The sequence below is a fragment of the Entelurus aequoreus genome, linkage group LG10 (assembly GCF_033978785.1).
Source record: "Entelurus aequoreus isolate RoL-2023_Sb linkage group LG10, RoL_Eaeq_v1.1, whole genome shotgun sequence".
NCBI classification, from domain to species: domain Eukaryota; kingdom Metazoa; phylum Chordata; class Actinopteri; order Syngnathiformes; family Syngnathidae; genus Entelurus; species Entelurus aequoreus.
The window spans coordinates 1315797-1338470 of NC_084740.1; the positions used below are offsets into that span (position 1 = coordinate 1315797).

At 37.6% G+C, this 22674-nt stretch overlaps 1 protein-coding gene across 2 annotated transcripts in view; it reads left to right on the plus strand.

Annotated features, from left to right (window-relative positions):
• Window positions 1–16502, plus strand: part of hic1 (hypermethylated in cancer 1) — a 44740-nt gene extending 28238 nt beyond the window's left edge. The window contains exons 1-2 of one of the 2 annotated variants that reach the window (XM_062061986.1): window positions 82–340; window positions 12188–16502. In XM_062061986.1, the coding sequence (XP_061917970.1) occupies window positions 289–340; window positions 12188–14397 (2262 nt within the window). In that variant the 5' untranslated portion in view covers window positions 82–288 and the 3' untranslated portion in view covers window positions 14398–16502. Of the gene's footprint in view, window positions 1–81; window positions 341–12187 lie in introns of those variants that run through there. The other variant, XM_062061988.1, reaches the window with a different exon arrangement.
• Window positions 16503–22674: the final 6172 nt, after the last annotated feature.

A 22674-nucleotide genomic window follows, 5' to 3' on the forward strand; every position in this document is an offset into this window, starting at 1 on the left:
AAAATAGGAGGAAACTCATGCTTTTCTAAGCGCGTCTCGCTGGTTGTTTTTTTTTTTTTTTGGTGTTGCATAGGAGGGGAAGAGAAAGAAAAAAAGGAGGGTTGGAGAAGAGAGAGAGAGAGAGAGAAAAGTGGGTGGGAGGAGAAGGAGGACGGACCTGAGGATCCAGAAGAAGTTGATATCAATTAATAATGGTAAAAAAGAGCTGGTAGACGTGCAGGAAAGCTGGCATGGGTTTGTGGAGGCTGGCAGTTGGGAGGTCAGACATGAGAGCAGCAGCCTGCTGACATGATCATTGAGGCAGACTTGGATGGGATGGCAGCAGACTTAGGGCATGCAGGTAAGAAGACTATCTAATGACCTCCATTTAACCTTATTCTTTCTTATTCTGCCTATTTGCTGCACGCACTTGCATTTCTAGTACTTTTTTACAACTTTTCTTTTACAAAGTCAGAACTTTCTAAGCGGTAATGACTCTTCTATACAGCGAGCAGGGGGGGGGGGGGGATAAAATAAAAATCTGAGGCGTACACGTGTGATTTATGTGATGTGTTGCCACATTTGCATTGGGGTTGTTGGTAAAAGTTCATAATCGGGGGGAAAAAATATATTTTTCAATACTAATGCTCGCAGGCGTGGAATGAGAAAGTGAAAGTCAAGTGTCGGGTAAAGGCAGTTCAAAATAAAAAGATGACTAGTAGACCTTAAAAGTAAAATAACGTCTAAAAAAAGAAGTGGAATCCCGTTTGATTTATTGACTGAAATTTAAAAAAAAAAGTATTTATTTTTTGTAGTTTCCTACTTTTGCTTATAAAAGTTGACAAGCTGAAAATTTGTTTTTTTTTTAACCAATTATTACGTTTTGAATGTAAAAACCTAAAACAACAATGTTTCATCCTTTGATTTGACCTTATTGTCATTATTTAAAAACAACTACAAATATCTTCACTGGTTATTACAAAATAAAAGGTTCCATCCCTTGAGACAATCTATATTATTGTGCATGTAAACATGCTGAATATCATCTTTGTTGATTTTTTAATTATTCTGTGTAAAAAGTCACACAAAGGAATTTTTGATTCCTTCTTTTCCACACGTCAATAACTAAGTTATTTATTTATTTTTTATAGTTTCCTACTTTGTTTTTGGTAAAATGGTTTTACTGACTATTACATTTTGAATGTAAAAACCTAAAACAACAATGTTTCATCCTTTGAATTGACCTTATTTTCATTATTTAAAAATAACTACAAATATATTCACCCTTATGTGTTAAAAGCTAAAAGGTTTCCTTTTAACAATCTATATTATTGTGCATGTAAACATGCTGAATATATCTTTGTTGATTTTTAATTATTCTGTGTAAAAAGTTACAAAAAGGAATGTTTTGATTCCTTCTTTTCCACACGTCAATAACTTTAATTATTTTATTTTTTTGTAGTTTCGTACTTTGTTTTTTGTAAAATGTTTTTACCGATTATTACGTTTTGAATGTAAAAACCTCAAACAACAATGTTTCATCCTTTGAATTGACCTTAATTTTATTATTTAAAAATAACTACAAATAGATTCACCCATATGTGTTAAAAGCTACAAAATAAAAGGTTCCATCCCTTGTAACAATCTATATTATTGTGCATGTAAACATGCTGAATATCATCTTTGTTGATTTTTAATTATTCTGTGTAAAAAGTTACAAAAATGAATGTTTTCATTCCTTCTTTTCCACACGTCAATAACTTTAACTATTTTTTAAAACATTTTTATTTATTTATTTTATAGTTTCCTACTTTGTTTTTATGTAAAATGCTTTCACTGGTTATTACGTTTTGAATGTAAAAACCTAAAACAACAATGTTTTATCCTTTGAATTGGCCTTATTTTCATTATTTAAAATTAATTACAAATATCTTCACTGGTTATTACAAAATAAAAGGTTCCATCCCTTGTAACAATCTATATTATTGTGCATGTAAACATGCTGAATATCATCTTTGTTGATTTTTAATTATTCTGTGTAGAAAGTTACAAAAATGAATGTTTTGATTCCTTCTTTTCCACACGTCAATAACTTTAACTATTTTTTAAAACATTTTTATTTATTTATTTTATAGTTTCCTACTTTGTTTTTGGTGAAATGCTTTCACTGGTTATTACAATTTGAATGTAAAAACCTAAAACAACAATGTTTTATCCTTTGAATTGGCCTTATTTTCATTATTTAAAAATAACTACAAATATCTTCACTGGTTATTATATGTTAAAAGCTACAAAATAAAAGGTTCCATCCCTTGTCAGGGTCTATTGTGCATGTAAACATGCTGAATATGATCTTTGTTGATTTTTAATTATTCTGTGTAAAAAGTTTCCAAAAGGAATGTTTTGATTCCTTCCACACCAATAACTTTAAGTTATTATTATTATTATTATTATATATATTTTTTTAAATAGTTTCCTACTTTGTTTTTTGTAAAATGGTTTTACCGATTATTACGTTTTGAATGTAAAAACCTAAAACAAAAATGTTTCATCCTTTGAATTGACCTTATTTTCATTATTTAAAATTAATTACAAATATCTTCACTGGTTATTACAAAATAAAAGGTTCCATCCTTTGTAACAATCTATATTATTGTGCATGTAAACATGCTGAATATATCTTTATTAATTTTTCATTCTTCCATGTAAAAAGTTACAAAAAGGAATGTTTTCATTCCTTCTTTTCCACACGTCAATAACTTTAAAGTTTTTTTATTTGTATTTTTTTATAGTTTCCTACTTGTTTTTTTGTCAAATGTTTTTACCGATTACTACGTTTTGAATGTAAAAACCTAAAACAACAATGTTTCATCCTTTGAATTGACCTTATTGTCATTATTTTGCATGTAAAAGTTGTCACGCTGAAAATATCTTCACCGGTTATTAATCCTTACGTGTTAAAAGCTACAAAATAAAAGGCCTCATCCCTTGTCACGATCCATATTATTGTGCATGTAAACATGTTAAAAATGCTCTTTATTGATTTTTCATTCTCCCACGTGAAAAGTTACAAAAAGGAATGTTTCGATTCCTTCTTTGCCACTCATGCTAAACATAATCTTGACTGATGAATAACCCTTAAATGTAGAACTCTTGAAATAAGAACATTATGAATTGATGATCATTTTCACTTTTATATGACACTTGGTTGGACCTTCTTTGATGATGTGGTTTCTCTGCTGAGACCAAAGCAGCGTGCAGCTCGTTGTGAGACGTGAGAATAGTCATTTCCCTGTCATTTTTATTTATTATTTAATTTGGACTTTTGCGCGATGACAGCAGGGATTTGTCAGCGTGACTTTCCATCGTTGTTGACAAGTCTCATTAGTGGATGAGTATAAGGTTGCCTTTGAGTCCGGCGAGCTGCAAAGTCCTGCGATCGCTGACTTTGTGTGTGTTCAACAAACACGGGAGGAGACCTTTGCTAATATTTCAGCAGAAAACGTCAAGTCGGTGTATTTTACACTTTTGACGCATGTGTTTCGCAAAAGGACGACACCCAATCTGATGTTAGGTGACTTTACCAGAGTGCTAACCCAGTTCCCATCACGATGGTGTGATGATTTATTTGATGCAATCAGACAGGAGTGGTGTGACCTTTTCACCTTTTGCTCCTTCAAACGCACTTCTGGTGGCATGAAAGTGCACTTCTGCAAAGTGGCGGAACGCATTAAAAACATGAGCATGATCAATAGTAATTGGACACACTGTTGACGACATGACAGCATGAAGTGACGACATGACAGCATGAAGTGACGACATGACAGCATGAAGTGACGACATGACAGCATGAAGTGACGACATGACAGCATGAAGTGACGACATGACAGCATGAAGGAAGGTGAAGAGAGGAAGATTGTGCTCCAAGTGCTTTTTGACAATGTGATTTTAATTTGGATATTTAACATAGTAAAGCCTTTTTAAAGTGATATTATTTAAGGACACGTTCTATACCAATCTTGTATTCTAACATATTTTTTATTTTAATTTGGATATTTAATATAGTAAAATGATATTATTTAAGGACACGTTCTATACCAATCTTGTATTCCAACATCTTTTTTATTTTAATTTGGATATTTAATATAGTAAAATTATATTATTTAAGGACACGTTCTATACCAATCTTGTATTCCAACATATTTTTTATTTTAATTTGGATATTTAATATAGTAAAATGATATTATTTAAGGACACGTTCTATACCAATCTTGTATTCCAACATCTTTTTTATTTTAATTTGGATATTTAATATAGTAAAATGATATTATTTAAGGACACGTTCTATACCAATCTTGTATTCCGGCATATTTTTTATTTTAATTTGGATATTTAATATAGTAAAATGATATTATTTAAGAACACGTTCTATACCAATCTTGTATTCCAACATATTTTTTATTTTAATTTGGATATTTAATATAGTAAAATGATATTATTTAAGGACACGTTCTATACCAATCTTGTATTCCAACATATTTTTTATTTTAATTTGGATATTTAATATAGTAAAATGATATTATTTAAGGACACGTTCTATACCAATCTTGTATTCCAACATCTTTCTTATTTTAATTTGGATATTTAATATAGTAAAATGATATTATTTAAAGACACGTTCTATACCAATCTTGTATTCCAACATATTTTTTATTTTAATTTGGATATTTAATATAGTAAAATGATATTATTTAAGGACATGTTCTATACCAATCTTGTATTCCGGCATATTTTTTATTTTAATTTGGATATTTAATATAGTAAAATTATATTATTTAAGGACACGTTCTATACCAATCTTGTATTCCGGCATATTTTTTTTATATTTTCCTAGATGTCCTACAGAGAAATCTAGAATTAGGTGCAAAGTTTCCAATTTGACTTAGACTTAGACAAACTTTATTGATCCAGAAGGGAAATTGTTCCACACAATATCTTATCTTTATAATGTATATTTTCTGCTGGATCTACTCTTTATTTATGCTGCCTTTAAATTTTTATTTTTGTATTTTATTTTTTGCTGCAGCTGCTACATATACTGTAATATTGTACATGGTAATTGCAATATATTGTATATATTATATGAAAATATAATATAATATATCAGTATATATTATATACTGTATAATATGTAAATATTACATATATGTTATATTTTATATTGGTACATTTTTAGTCTACTTTTTACCTGCATTATCCTTTCCATCCTTACACTTTCCATCCTTTGTAACTGCGCTACTGTGTGGAACAATTTCCCTGGTGGATCAATAAAGTTTGTCTAATATAATATAATATAATATAATATATCATTATATATTATATACTGTGTATATAATATGTAAATATTACATATATGTTATATTTATATATTGCTACTATGGTACATTTTTAGTCTACTTTATACCTGCATTATCCTTTCCATCCTTTGTAACTGCGCTACTGTGTGGAACAATTTCCCTTGTGGATCAAATAAAGTTTGTCTAAGTCTAAGTTTAGCCACAAAGGATGGAAAGGATAATGCACACAAGGGCACAAAAAGAGGGCGAACACCTAAAGGTATTAAGTAGACTAAAAATGTACCATAGTAGCAAAATAAATATTTAGACTTAGACTTCCTTTTTATTGTCATTCAAATGTGAACTTTACAGTACAGATAAGAATTTTTTTGTTGTTGCATTAGCTGGTTTTAGTGCAAGATAAATAAATATTTATATATATATATGTAATATTTACATATTATATATACAGTATATAATATATACTGATATATTATATTATATTAAACTAAGACTTAGACAAACTTTATTGATCCACAAGGTAAATTGTTCCACACTGTAGCGCAGTTACAAAGGATGGAAAGGATCATGCAGGTGTAAAGTAGACAAAAAATGTACCATAGTAGCAATATAAAATATTTACACTTAAACTTAGACTTCCTTTTTATTGTCGTTCAAATGTGAACTTTACAGTACAAATAAGAACAAAATGTTGTTGCATTATCTCGTTTGTAGTGCAGGATAAAAAAGAAATAAGGTGCAGATATAAATAAATAGATTACTGTACAGATAAATATATTGCACTTTTGCATATGCATCCACGTTTATGGATGTATGTTATATAAATATCATATATTTATATAGCATATTATATATATTATAATATATATAAATATAACATATGTAATATTTACATATTATATATATCAGTATATAATATATACTGATATATTATACTATTATATTACATTACACTTAGACATACTTTATTGATCCACCAGGGAAATTGTTCCACACAGTAGCTCAGTTAAAAAGGGTAAGGATGGAAAGGATAAAGCAGTTATAAAGTAGACAAAACATTTACCATAGTAGCAATATAAAATATAACATATGTAATATTTACATATTATATATACAGTATATAATATATACTGATATATATTTTATTATTATACAATATATAACAATGACCATGTACAATGTTACAGTAGATGTAACCACTGCAGCAACAAAAAAAAGAAAAAAGGGCAGCATAAAATAAAGAGTAACAACATGATATTTTTCTAGAAACATGAATCCAAAGAAAACTGCTGTTTCCGACCATAGTGAGGAAGAAAAAGCAAGCACTAAGCTCAGAGCACTAAGCACAGAGCACTAAGCAGAGAGCACTAAGCACAGAGCACTAAGCAGAGAGCACTAAGCACAGAGTACTAAGCACAGAGCACTAAGCAGAGAGCACTAAGCACAGAGTACTAAGCAGAGAGCACTAAGCACAGAGTACTAAGCACAGAGCACTAAGCTCAGAGTACTAAGCAGAGAGTACTAAGCAGAGAGCACTAAGCAGAGAGCACAGAGCACTAAGCAGAGAGCACTAAGCAGAGAGTACTAAGCACAGAGCACTAAGCAGAGAGTACTAAGCAGAGAGTACTAAGCACAGAGTACTAAGCACAGAGCACTAAGCAGAGAGTACTAAGCAGAGAGTACTAAGCACAGAGTACTAAGCACAGAGCACTAAGCAGAGAGAACGTTGAGGACAAGAGTTGCCTAAAAGGTGCTTGGCTGGCTCGGTCTCACTGCTCTCTGAGTTTCATGCGACCGCAGGCTGAAATTTATGTTAAAATATGATAGTTCCGTAATGGAAGCCAGAAGAGGAAAGGCTTTAAATGACAGCTTGGGAAATAACGGCGTGTCAAATCCAAATTGTAATTCAACTTTCACATTCTTTAGATAAAAAAAGAATACTTAATGACTTCTTAAAAAGTATTTCTTCTTCTTATTTTTTTACCGACTACTTAAATGTGATTTTTTTTAAACTATGCAATAAAAAAAACAATTTCCTTTCCTCTTTATTTCAAGGACTATACTCCCATAATGCTAAATAATAAAAAAAAAGAGATCATTTTTGTGAGTGACTCTTTTTTTTTTTGCACACAATCTGCAAGTAGTGAGTCACTTTATTTATGTCTCAAAACCTCATCAGAAGTCCCCACAAAACCCAAAAATGGCAGACAATGTATATTTTTGGAAAACTTTTTTCCGCTAAAATGTCGTAAGGGGGGACCCTTACACAAAAATAAAAAAAAAACAGACTTGCTTCAGCAGCACAATACTGGTGCTGTAGTTGTAGGAGATGTCTCAAAACCTCATCAGGAGTCCCGACTAAACCCGAAAAAGGCAGAAAATGCATATCTTTAAAAACTTTTTTTCTCTAAAATGTCGTAAGGGGGGACAAAACACACAAATTTAAAAAAACAGACTTGCTTCAGCGGCACAATACTGGTGCTGTAGTTGTAGGAGATGTCTCAAAATGTCACCAGGAGTCCCGACTAAACTCGAAAAAGGCAGAAAATGCATATTTTTGCAAAACTTTTTTTTCGGTAAAATGTCGTAAGGGGGGACAAAACACACAAATTTAAAAAAATGGACTTGCTTCAGCAGCACAATTCTGGTGCTGTAGTTGCAGGAGATGTCTCAAAACATCATCAGGAGTCCCGACTAAACTCGAAAAAGGCAGAAAATGCATATTTTTGGAAAACTTTTTTTCGGTAAAATGTCGTAAGGGGGGACAAAACACACAAATTTAAAAAAACGGACTTGCTTCAGCGGCACAATACTGGTGCTGTAGTTGTAGTAGATGTTTTGAAATGTCATCAGGAGTCCCGTCAAAACCCGAAAATAGCAGAAAAAGCATATTTTTAAAAACTTTGTTGCTAAAATGTCGTAAGGGGGGATAAAACACACAAATTTTAAAAAACTGACTTTCTTCAGCAGCACAATACTGGTGCTGTAGTTGTAGGAGATGTCTCAAAACCTCATCAGGAGTCCCGACAAAACCCGAAAAAGGCAGAAAATGCATATTTTTGGAAAACTTTTTTTCTGTAAATTGTCGTGAGGGGGGACAAAACACACAAATTTAAAAAAACAGACTTGCTTCAGCAGCACAATACTGGTGCTGTAGTTGTAGGAGATGTCTCAAAACCTCATCAGGAGTCCCGACAATACCTGAAAATGGCAGAAAATGCATATCTTTAAAAAATAAAAATTCTCTAAAATGTCGTAAGGGGGGACAAAACACACAATTTAAAAAAACAGACGTGCTTCAGCAGCACAATACTGGTGCTGTAGTTGTAGGAGATGTCTCAAAACCTCATCAGGAGTCCTGACTAAACACGAAAAAGGCAGAAAATGCATATTTTTGGAAAACTTTTTTTTCGCTAAAATGTCGTAAGGGGGGACAAAACACACAAATTAAAAAAAACAGACTTGCTTCAGCAGCACAATACTGGTGCTGTAGTTGTAGGAGATGTCTCAAAACCTCATCAGGAGTCCCGACAATGCCTGAAAATGGCAGAAAATGCATATCTTTAATAAAAAAAAATTCTCTAAAATGTTGTAAGGGGGGACAAAACACACAATTTAAAAAAACAGACTTGCTTCAGCAGCACAATACTGGTGCTGTAGTTGTAGGAGATGTCTCGAAACGTCATTAGGAGTCCCGTCAAAACCCGAAAATGGCAGAAAATGCATATTTTTAAAAACTTTTTTGCTGAAATGTCGTAAGGGGGGACAAAACACACAAATTAAAAAAAACGGACTTGCTTCAGCAGCACAATACTGGTGCTGTAGTTGTAGGAGATGTCTCAAAACCTCATCAGGAGTCCCCACAAAACCCGAAAATGGCAGAAAAAGCATATTTTTGGAAAACTTTATTTTCGCTAAAATGTCGTAAGGGGGGACAAAACACACACACACACAAAAACGGACTTGCTTCAGCAGCACAATACTGGTCCTGTAGTTGTAGGAGATGTCTCAAAACCTCATCAGGAGTCCTCACAAAACCTGAAAATGGCAGAAAATGCATATTTTTGGAAAACTTTTTTTCGCTAAAATGTCGTATGACTTGTGTCCTATCTGCTATCAGAACAACCCCTAAAAGCAAATAGTTTTTGTCATTAAAAGCGTCCTCAGATGTGTGCTAGAAGGCGACATGTTGCATGCGTGACTTTAGTGAAGCTCTGACATTTTGAGCGTGCTGGAATGTTGCTGCTGGGAGATGAACCAGCATTGCATCATCATGTAAATAGAAAACACTGCAGGACAACCATCAATACTGATCTTTCAACAATGCCATGTAAATAGGAGTTCAGAACACCCCGATTGACCTAATCCTGTTAATTAGTGAAAGTAATGGGAATTGAAACAAATCATTAAAAGAGTGAAAAGTGAAGCTGATGTTCATGTTAATGATGCTTTGCTTTTTGGGGGTGCGTGAAAAAGGGGGCTTCACTTTAAGCCACTGCTCGCCTCCAAAAGACATTTTTCCGGAGTTTTCTCTCACGTTTGGAGGAAGTGAACGCATGATGGATTTCCCCCCGATGATAAAAGCAGCGTCAGTTAAAGCCGACTGTGGACACGTGGGGAAGACTTCCGCTCGGGGGTTTGATTTGATTAGCAGGACCACAGTTTAGGTTTATTCAAACGCCGTCATAGTTTATTCTCTCTTTTTGAGCACAACAGGAAGTGCAAATGTTTGTCCGCTCATCCAGAAGAACGTTTGTGAGGTCAGAGGTCACCACAGAGAGGGCCTACAAGCTCAACATCTGTTGAAGTTCCAACCACAAACTTTTGATGGGGTTCTTCCACACCAAACTCATCTAAACGTACATACTAAATAGATCAGGCCTGGGCAATTATTTTGACTCGGGGGGCCAAATTTTGACCAAAAAATGTGTCTGGGGGCCGGTATATCTATCTATATATATGTATATATATATTAGGGCTGCAACTAACGATTAATTTGATAATCGATTAATCTGTCGATTTTTACTTCGATTAATAATCGGATAAAAGAGACAAACTACATTTCTATCCTTTCCAGTATTTTATTGAAAAAAAAAGGATACTGGCACCATACTCAAAATAAGTATGGTGCCAGTATCCTTTTTTTTTCAATAAAATACTGGAAAGGATAGAAATGTAGTTTGTCTCTTTTATCCGATTATTAATCGAAGTAAAAATCGACAGATTAATCGATTATCAAATTAATCGTTAGTTGCAGCCCTAATATATATATATATATATATATATATATATATATATATATATATATATATATATATATATATATATATATATATATATATATATATATATATATATATATATATATATATATATATATATATATGTATATATATATATATATATATATATATATATATATATATATATGTATATATATGTATATATATATATATATATATATATATTAGGGCTGCAACTAACGATTAATTTGATAATCGATTAATCTGTCGATTTTTACTTCGATTAATAATCGGATAAAAGAGACAAACTACATTTCTATCCTTTCCAGTATTTTATTGAAAAAAAAAGGATACTGGCACCATACTTATTTTGATTAATGTTTCTCAGCTGTTTGTACATGTTGCAGTTTATAAATAAAGGCTTATTAAAATTTTTAAAAAAAAATTAAATTATTATTTTTTTTTAATAAATAAATTGCCTCTGCGCATGCGCATAGCATAGATCCAACGAATCGATGACTAAATTAATCGGCAACCATTTTTATAATCGATTTTAATCGATTAGTTGTTGCAGCCCTAATATATATATATATATGTATTTTTTTAATTTTTTTTTATCAATTTTTATTTATATATATATATGTATATATATATATATATAAAAAAAAAAAAATACATACCGTAATTTCCGGACTATAAGCCGCTACTTTTTCCCCTCGTTCTGGTCCCTGCGGCTTATACAAGGGTGCGGCTTATTTACGGCCTGTTCTTCTCCGACACCGACGAAGAGGATTTCGGTGGTTTTAGTACGCAGGAGGAAGACGATGACACAATGATTAAAGACTGACTTTTCATATACCGGTAGGCTGGTTATTTTGATAACGTACAGGTGAGCACTTTGTATTACTTTGCACCGTTGTATTATTTGTACTCTGCACGAATGCTGTTCGCCATGTCAAAGATGTGAAAGTTTGATTGAATGATTGAAAGATTTATTGTTAATAAATGGGACGCTTTGCGTTCCCAAACAGTCATCTCTGTCCCGACAATCCCCTCCGTGGTAGCAGGAACCCCTATATACTACGCTAATTACACATCAAAACCCTGCGGCTTATAGTCGGGTGCGGCTTATATATGGAGCAATCTGTATGTTCCCCTAAATTTAGCTGGTGCGGCTTATAGTCAGGTGCGGCTTATAGTCCGGAAATTACGGTATGTATGTATTTATTAATATATATATATATATGTATTTATAAATATATTTTTGAGCTTCAAGCACACCTGTGAAGTGAAAAGCATTTTAAGGGGACTGCCTATTGAAGCTCATCCAGAGAATGCCAGGAGTGTGCAAAGCAGTAATCAGAGCAAAGGGTGGCTATTTTGAAGAAACTAGAATATAAAACATGTTTTCAGTTATTTCACCTTTTTTGTTAAGTACATAACTCAACCCCTCAACTGTGCAGTGGTAATATTACGTCTCATCAATGCTGTTGGTGCTCACACACCTGAAAATTAAAAACTGAAATCATCATTCCCATAACACAGATACGATTTCATTATGATGCTTTGAGGTGCCGTTACATCTCACCGTGGTCTCTCTTCGTGCAGGTGGCGGACTAAAGACGATGCTGGATGTAATGGAAGTTCCAAGTCATGCGAGGGATCTCCTCCTGCAGCTCAACAGTCAGCGCACCAAAGGCTTCCTGTGCGACGTCATCATCGTGGTGCAGAATGCCCTTTTCAGGGCACACAAGAACATTCTGGCGGCCAGCAGCCTCTACTTGAAGTCTTTGGTGGTCCACGACAATCTCATCAACCTCGACCACGAGATGGTGAGTCCCGGGGTCTTCCGGGTGATTCTGGACTACATCTACACAGGACGCCTCACAGAAGGGGACCCCGCCTCTCCCGCAGAGCCCAACCTGGGCGCCGTCTTGGCCGCGGCCAGCTATCTTCAGCTGCTTGACTTAGTGGCTCTGTGCAAAAAGAAGCTGAAAAGAAACGGCAAGTACCCTCCACGCACTGGGCCGGCCTTCCTCACCTATGCAAAAATGGGGCCTGGTATGGGTTTAGGCAGTGGAGGTCGGTACAGGGTGTCCACACCTGTCATCCAGCCATGCCCTCCTGGGGGGATTATGAACAGCCACACACCCCGGCCTCCCCCACTCGAGGAGCTGGTTCCCCATCGGCTTGCCATCCATGCTGGTGAGCTGTACGCTCCCACCTCCGCTCAAAGCTCCCACATGTTCCCGTCCATGCAGTCGGTTCTGCCGGCCCAGCTTGGCCTACGTTCAGCGCTTCCGGAGAGAAACTGCTCCCCCAACTATGGCCTTGATCTCTCCAAGAAGAGTCCTAACTCCCAGTCCCAGCACACTCTCTCCCAGTCGCGTGTGGTCAGCAACCACAATGACGAGGAGCGAGATGGGACCCCGAACGGACGCACCAGTCCCACCAACGGAAGAGCCTTCCCCTCGGAAAAAATGGAGACAACAGATCAGGCTCTAACCCCGCCACCATTTCCCCATCACAATCATCCACTCGGTCCCCATCTCCCTCACCTCCATCGTTCCAGATCACAGGGTACGGAGCGCTACCCGTGCCCCGCAAGCCCGGACACCCCCACTGAAAACGGGGAGTCCGGGAGAGAGGTGGGTAACATCTACCGCTGGGTGAAACATGAGCCTCTGGCATACACAGGTGAAGACGAGGAGGAAGAAGAGGAGGAGGAGGACGGGGGTGAGAATGGAGAGCGGCGACACAATCACAACAAGATTGGCGAGGAAAGCGAGGGCCCGGACGACAAGAGCGGCTCTGGCACTGAGGAGACGGGCAGCAGCGAGGGTCGCCCGTCCCCTTCAGGTCCGATGGGGAGGTTCCACGTGCCGTACGAGCCGGAGAGTTTTGGGGACAACCTGTATGTCTGCATTCCCTGTGACAAGGGCTTTCCAAGCTCAGAGCAGCTCAACGCGCATGTGGAAACGCACACAGAGGAGGAGCTGTACGGTAACTCAGGCGGGGAGCTGGCAAACAGCAACAACAGCAAGAACATCAACAGCAGCACCAATGGCTACGGGGGCTTGAGCAGCGCCAACAGCCTGAACAGCCTGTCCCACCTGGAGACAAAGTCCAGTCAAGCTTTGGCTTCAGGGGCCATAGCGGAGATGATCCGGCCATACCGCTGCTCCTCCTGCGAAAAGTCCTACAAAGACCCCGCCACTCTGCGTCAGCACGAAAAAACCCACTGGCTGACCCGGCCGTACCCCTGCAGCATCTGCGGCAAGAAGTTCACGCAGCGCGGGACCATGACTCGCCACATGCGCAGCCACCTGGGCCTCAAGCCTTTCGCCTGCGACTCCTGCGGGATGCGCTTCACCCGCCAGTACCGCCTCACCGAGCACATGCGCATCCACTCCGGGGAGAAGCCTTACGAGTGCCAAGTGTGCGGAGGGAAGTTTGCCCAGCAGCGCAATCTGATCAGTCACATGAAGATGCACAGCAGCGGGGGCTCCATGGGGGGCCTCGCCACCGAAGGAAAACTGAAGCTGGACTTTGCCGAGGGCATCTACCCACTGAGCAAGTACACGGCGGAGCATCTGGGGCTGAAACAGGAGAAGGCCAACGAGCTCCTCATCCAGGCGCAGCAGCAGCTGGTCGCTGACGCCAAGGCCATGGAGAGCCTCTACCCGCTCTCCAAACTGGCGTCCGAGCACCTCGGAGGCCTCGTCCACGACAAGATGGACGGTCTGTGCCAAGTTCTGCCCCCTCCCCAACAAGCTCTCTCCGAGGCCCGCACCATTGACCGCTACTCGCCCAGCTAATAGCACACAGCCCCACGCCAAGGCCGAGCCCCAGATGCCACACGCAGTATTCTGACACCCGCGCACCTCAGCTGAATCTGCACCCCAGACTGGAGAGACGTCAGTCTGCTGGTGCACGCCAAACTGTGTTGACTGTAAGTGCCTTTTCTACGCATCTAACCTTTGAAGCCTCCTTCCTCAAGGAGCACTGTGCTCTCTCTCCTGTGACCAAGGGACACTCGCTTGACAGAAGCACAGTATTTATGTGTGTGTTTGCAGATATTGAGCCAAAGCAACAAATTGAAAACCAAAAAAAAAAGAAAGAAAGAAAAAAAAAGCTTATTTATTTTTTTGTATGATGAAATCCAAAGAGAAACCTTACCCTTAAGCCTGTGTTTATATAAACAAATGCACATAAAGGACAAGATTCAGGGTTTTTGTCCAGATCTTTTAGCAAATAATAAAGTCAACTATTCTGGACTTTAAAAGAATGGGAAGATCCATCCATCCATCCATCCATCCATCCATCCATCCATCCATCCATCCATCCATTTTCTTCCAGACTTCCCTCTCCCCAGCCACTTCATCCAGCTCCTCCCGGGGGATCCCGGGGCGTTCCCAGGCCAGCCGGGAGACATAGTCTTCCCAACGTGTCCTGGGTCTTCCCCGTGGCCTCCTTCCTACCGGTCAGACATGCCCTAAACACCTCCCTAGGGAGGCGTTTGGGGGGCATCCTGACCAGATGCCCGAACCACCTCATCTGGCTCCTCTCCATGTGAAGGCTTTACTTTGAGCTCCTCCCGGATGACGGAGCTTCTCACCCCTATCTCTAAGGGAGAGACCCGCCACCCGGTGAAGGAAACTCATTTCGTCCGCTCGTACCCATGTGCCCCGTGTGGAGGTGTTCAAGTACCTGGGAGTCTTGTTCACGAGTGGATGGTGAGATGGACAGGCGGCGTCTTCAGTAATACGGACGTCGTATCGATCCGTTGTGGTGAAGAAGGAGCTGAGCCGGAAGGCAAAGCTCTCAATTTACCGGTCGATCTACGTTCCCATCCTCACCTATGGTCATGAGCTTTGGGTCATGACCGAAAGGACAAGATCACGGGTACAAGCGGTCGAAATTAATGGGAAGATAATTTTTTCGGGGGAGTATTATAGACAACTCTCCAGCTCCTTCCTCACATTCAAGCATATCTTCAAGTCATTTATAGTAAGAGCAGCATGTTTAGAAAAAAAAACGCATACCGTATTTTTCGGAGTATAAGTCGCACCGGCCGAAAATGCATAATAGAGAAGGGAAAAAACATATATAGGTCGCACTGGAGTATGAGTCGCATTTTTTGGGGAAATGTATTTGATAAAAGCCAACAGCAAGAATAGACATTTGAAAGACAATTTAAAATGTCTAAAGAATAGTGAACAACAGGCTGAATAAGTGTACGTTATATGAGGCATAAATAACCAACTGGTATGTTAACGTAACATATTATGGTAAGAGTCATTCAAATAACTATAACAGTGGTTCTTAACCTTGTTGGAGGTAGCGAACCCCACCAGTTTCATATGCGCATTCACCCAACCCTTCTTTAGTGAAAAATAAAATGTTTTGTTTTTTTTCAAATTCAAGATAAAGTTATATGTTTTTGGTAACACTTTAGTATGGGGAACATATTCTAAGTAACAAAGAGTTAATTTAGAGTTTTTTGGACACTAGGGGAACATATTCTAAGTAACAAAGAGTTAATTTAGAGTTTTTTGGACACTAGGGGAACATATTCTAAGTAACCAAGACTTAATTTAGAGTTTTTTTGGACTCTAGGGGAACATATTCTAAGTAACAAAGACTTAATTTAGAGTTTTTTGGACACTAGGGGAACATATTCTAAGTAACAAAGACTTAATTTAGAGTTTTTTTGGACTCTTAAGGGAACATATTCCGTAATTTCCGGACTATAAGCCGCTACTTTTCCCCCTCGTTCTGGTCCCTGCGGCTTATACAAAGGTGCGGCTTATATACGGCCTGTTCTTCTCCGACACCGACGAAGAGGATTTCGGTGGTTTTAGTACGCAGGAGGAAGACGATGACACAATGATTAAAGACTGACTTTTCATATACCGGTAGGCTGGTTATTTTGATAACGTACAGGCGAGCACTTTGTATTACTTTGCAGCGTTGTATTATTTGTACTCTGCACGAATGCTGTTCGCCATGTCAAAGATGTGAAAGTTTGATTGAATGATTGAAAGATTTATTGTTAATAAATGGGACGCTTTGCGTTCCCAAACAGTCATCTCTGTCCCGACAGTCCCCTCCGTGGTAGCAGGAACCCCTATATACTACGCTAATTACACATCAAAACCCTGCGGCTTATAGTCGGGTGCGGCTTATATATGGAGCAATCTGTATTTTCCCCTAAATTTAGCTGGTGCGGCTTATAGTCAGGTGCGGCTTATAGTCCGGAAATTACGGTAACAAAGAGTTAATTTAGAGTTTTTTGGACACTAGGGGAACATATTCTAAGTAACCAAGACTTAATTTACAGTTTTTTTGGACTCTAGGGGAACATATTCTAAGTAACAAAGACTTAATTTAGAGTTTTTTTGGACACTAGGGGAACATATTCTAAGTAACAAAGACTTAATTTAGAGTTATTCGGACACTCGGGGAACATATTCTAAGTAACAAAGACTTAATTTAGAGTTATTTGGACACTAGGGGAACATATTCTAAGTAACAAAGAGTTAATTTAGAGTTTTTTGGACACTAGGGGAACATATTCTAAGTAACAAAGACTTAATTTAGAGTTTTTTGGACACTAGGGGAACATATTCTAAGGAACAAAGACTTAATTTAGAGTTATTTGGTTAGGGTTGGGGTTAGAGGGTTAGGGTTATAATAAGGCCATGCCGAATAAGGCATTAATAAGTACTTAATAATGACTAGTTAAGAGCCAATATGTTACTAATTTACATGTTAATAAGCAACTAATTAATGGTGAATATGTTTCCCATACTAAAGTGTTACCATGTTTTATTACTGGTGCACAAACTGAAGCGTGCATGAACATCACCTTGTTCAAACAACAAAACCAACACAGTGCATAAACTCACAACAAATGACACACCTGCAAATCAGTCAGCTGTTGCCGTATCCGTAATACGCCGATAGGGAGAAGTTTGTATTTACACGATGAGTCGGGTGTGTTTTGACCTCCGCCGAACCCCTGAGGCCGACTCACCGAACCCCTAGGGTTCCATCGAACCCAGGTTAAGAACCACTGAACTATAACATAGAACATGCTATACCAGGGGTGTCCAAACTTTTTCCACTGAGGGCCGCACACTGAAAAATCAAAGCAAGCGGGGGCCATTTTGATATTTTTTATTTTAAAAACCAATACAATAAATGTATAAAAAAAATATACATTTAGGCCTCCACTCAGGCTTGATCCCGGTGAACCCAAAGGGTTTTGGTCAAAAAAATATAAAAAATGTGTCATTATTTATTATTATTATTATTATTATTCAAAGTTTAAATCTCTAGATCAACATTAGGTGTATCTGTCAAAAAAAACGTATTTAAACATTTAAGTTGTATGCCCTTTTTGTCAAAGAAAACCCAGGTTTTTTTTATGGAAAAAACCCCCACCAAATATGTAATATTTTCCCCCAATTAAATTTTAAAGTAGAATATTTGAGAATATAAAATAATTGGAGTGTTAAAAAGGTCAATAACTCATAACACCATTGACATTTTTTGAGCAATGACACACGCAAAAAAAAAAATCCCACTAAAATGATTGGGGATCCAAAAGGGTCCTACTCATTAAAGTGTTAAAAAATAAATTATACTTTTTTTTTTTTTTTTACTGATTACTTATAGCACAATAATCTCGAGATCAGCTTCAGATCTGTCAGTTTCATTGTTGTTTATGTTTTTTGTTTGTTCGTTTTAGGCCCTTCTTTTAAAAAAAACAACAGCTCCGTTTTTTATATGGCAAACACAAAATATGCAACATTTCCCCCAAAGAATATCTCAAAGTGGAATATTTAATGTGACGTAATTGGAGCCTTGGATAGGTCAATAATTCATAATGACGTTGATTTTGATTAAATATTATTTTTTAACGTAAGAAACATCCTGCATGGCAGCTTTGTGTTATTAGAGTAAACATTGCAACATTTTATTGTCACCTGTTTGCTCCTTTACACCACGTTTGTTTGGGTTTTTTTTAATCGTATTTTTAGAATGTGTCGTGGGGCCGTTAAAAAATGACCCGCGGGCCGCACTTTGGACACCCCTGTGCTATACGTTTACCAAACAATCTGTCACTCCTAATCGCTAAATCCCATGAAATCTTATACGTCTAGTCTCTGAATGAGCTAAATAATATTATTGGATATTTTACGCTAATGTGTTAATCATTTCACACATAAGTTGCACCAAACTATGAAAAAACTGCGACTTATAGTCCGAAAAATACGGTATCTTGAAGTCATTTATAGTAGGAGCAGCTTGTTTAGAGAAAAAACCCCCGCATACCCGACTGGTGAAAGGAACAAAAAGCCCTGTCCGTCACACGGGCGTTGCCTTGAGGAACATGTTAGGGTGAGGTCCCGATCAGTAATTGCTCCATTAACGGCAGATTGATGATGAATCCCATCAAGGACCTGCTACTGTTGATGTGCCAAAGTCAGCGTTTAACACACACACACACACAAAGTGAGTGTTTAACACACACACACACACACACACACAAAGTGAGTGTTTAACACACACACACACACACACACACAAAGTGAGTGTTTAACACACCCGCTCGTTATCTTTCCCCATTTCACACACGCTTAGCGAAGCTGCTAATCTGTCAGTGATACGAGCACGGAGAAGGTTGTAGTTGAGGCCAGCTGCTGTGGCGCACTAATCCCTGTGAAATCTCACTTTCTTGGGGACAATTCACACACCATGCCCCATTTCATGCCTGCCATTCTCAGGCCCTCCACCCCATGCACCCCTCCTCCTCCTCCTCCTCCTCCTCCTCCTCCTCCTCCTCCTCAAGCCCCCATCAAAAAACCACAGAACAATTAAAGGTATATATTTTTTTTGTGCATCGGGCCGAAAACAACAAGAGAGCACTTAAAGCTTGTGGCTTTCAATTTCCCCCTTTTTCCCTTTGAAATGTTTATTCCGTTTTTTTGGTGATTATTCTCCACTTTTACTAGTCTCTTTAATTTAGAGCAGAAGTGTCTGACCACTTTAGTGCCGACGTCAACCTCAGAGGGTGAATGTGAAGACTTAAAAGCCATCAAACACACTGTGAGTGATTTATGCCACTTCCAAATATCCACAATGTGCAGTTAAGTTGCAAGTTTTTCTTTCAAACATTTTTTTTTTTAACAAAAAGGGCTTCATTTATGTCACGTGTTGACTATCCTGTCACCTTTTTGGAGTAACGTAGTGCACATGAAACTGGTGCTTAACTCAGGAACACACACACACACACACACACACACACAAGCACACACACACACGTATTTCTGACCTTCTTGAGACCTCCGAAAAATGCCTCCCTCTTTAGGACCACCCTTTCTAGATATATAAAACACACACACACACACACACACACACACATATTCTTGTGCTTCTTACCTTCTTGAGACCTCCAAAAAGTGCCTACGTCTTTAGGACCACCCTTTCTAGATATATAAAACACACACACAAGCACACACACACACACTCTTGTATTTCTTACCTTCTTGAGACCTCCGAAAAATGCCTCCCTCTTTAGGACCACCCTTTCTAGATATATAAAACACACACACACACACACACACACACATATTCTTGTGCTTCTTACCTTCTTGAGACCTCCAAAAAGTGCCTACGTCTTTAGGACCACCCTTTCTAGATATATAAAACACACACACAAGCACACACACACACTCTTGTATTTCTTACCTTCTTGAGACCTCCGAAAAATGCCTCCCTCTTTAGGACCACCCTTCCTAGCTATTTAAACACACACACACATTCTTGTGCTTCTTACCTTCTTGAGACCTCCAAAAAGTGCCTACGTCTTTAGGACCACCCTTTCTAGATATATAAAACACACACACAAGCACACACACACACTCTTGTATTTCTGACCTCCTTGAGACCTCCGAAAAATGCCTCCCTCTTTAGGACCAACCTTTCTAGATACATAAACACACACACACACACACACACACACGTATTTCTGACCTTCTTAAGACCTCCGAAAAATGCCTCCCTCTTTAGGACCACCCTTTCTAGAATATAAACACACACACACACTTGTATTTCTTACCTTCTTGAGACCTCTGAAAAATGCCTCCCTCTTTAGGACCACCCTTTCTAGATAAATTAAAAAAAACACACACACACGTATTTCTGACCTTCTTGAGACCTCCAAAAAATGCCTCCCTCTTTAGGACCACCCTTCCTAGATATATAAACACACACACACACTTGTATTTCTTACCTTCTTGAGACCTCTGAAAAATGCCTCCCTCTTTAGGACCACCCTTTCTAGATACATAAACACACACACACACACACACATATTTCTTACCTTCTTGAGACCTCTGAAAAATGCCTCCCTCTTTAGGACCACCCTTTCTAGATGTATAAAGGCACACACACACGTACACTCTTGTATTTCTTATCTTCTTGAGACCTCTGAAAAATGCCTCCCTCTTTAGGACAACCCTTTCTAGATATATAAACACACACACACACACGTATTTCTGACCTTCTTGAGACCTCCGAAAAATGCCTCCCTCTTTAGGACCACCCTTTCTAGATATATAAACACACACACACACACACACACACACTTGTATTTCTTACCTTCTTGAGACCTCTGAAAAATGCCTCCCTCTTTAGGACCACCCTTTCTAGATACATAAACACACACACACACACACACACACGTATTTCTGACCTTCTTGAGACCTCCGAAAAATGCTTCTCTCTTTAGGACCACCCTTTCTAGATGTATAAAGACACACACACACACACTCTTGTATTTGTTACCTTCTTGAGACCTCTGAAAAATGTCTCCCTCTTTAGGACCACCCTTTCTAGATAAATATAAACACACACACACACACACACGTATTTCTGACCTTCTTAAGACCTCCAAAAAATGCCTCCCTCTTTAGGACCACCCTTTCTAGATATATAAACACACACACACACACACTCTTGTATTTCTTACCTTCTTGAGACCTCCGAAAAATGCCTCCCTCTTTAGGACCACCCTTTCTAGATATTTAAACACACACACACACACACACATATTCTTGTGCTTCTTACCTTCTTGAGACCTCCAAATAGTGCCTACCTCTTTAGGACCACCCTTTCTAGATATATAAAGAAGTGTATTTACAACATTAATAATATATACATACTGTGCAAACATAAAAAAAACGTTGTTGTGAAAAATTATTTGGAATTTCACAAGAAAAAGGTCACAATTTCACAAGAAAAACTTAGAATTTTGGCAGTATTATAATAAAAGTCATCATTTTACTCGACGGCAAGTGAAAATTTTACAATAAAAACTGAACATTTGTGCGATATTATGATAAAAGTTGGAGTTTTACTCAACAACAGCTGCAATTTTGCAAGAAAAGCTTCAACTTTTGGCAATTTTATGAAAAGAGTCGTAATTTCCCTCGACAAAAGTCATAATTTTACTTGAAAAATGTCACTATTCTACAAGAAGAACAACAAAAAAATTGGCAATATTGTGATAACAGTCAAAATTTTATGTGACAAATGTCCCCATTTTGCATTAAAAAGTAATAATTTTACATGAAAAAGTAATAATTTTACGAGAAAATATTACAGAAACAGAAAGAATATGAGAAATTGTTCCCGATTCTATGAGAAAAAAGTCGACACACAGAAAAAGACAAAATTTATATACAGTATTTTTGAATTTTTTGTTTGTAATTGGATTTTAATCTTCATTATTTACTTCAAGTTATTACAGTATGTCTCAATATACATATTTATTTATTTTTTTAATTTATTTTGGCCAAAGGGGGCGCATTTCAACTACTTACACACCACTTGTTATTTCATATGTTGACTTTTAAAAGCGACACACAGTCAATGTGAAAAAATCCCTCCTTTTTGGGACCACCCTCATTTAGATAGATGTCACCAGCAAATGAGACATTGTCTATTAGATGCAATGTTATTGATTTATGTCATCACTTGTTCACACCTCCTCATATGGAAGATACTTTTCCTTCTTCATGTCT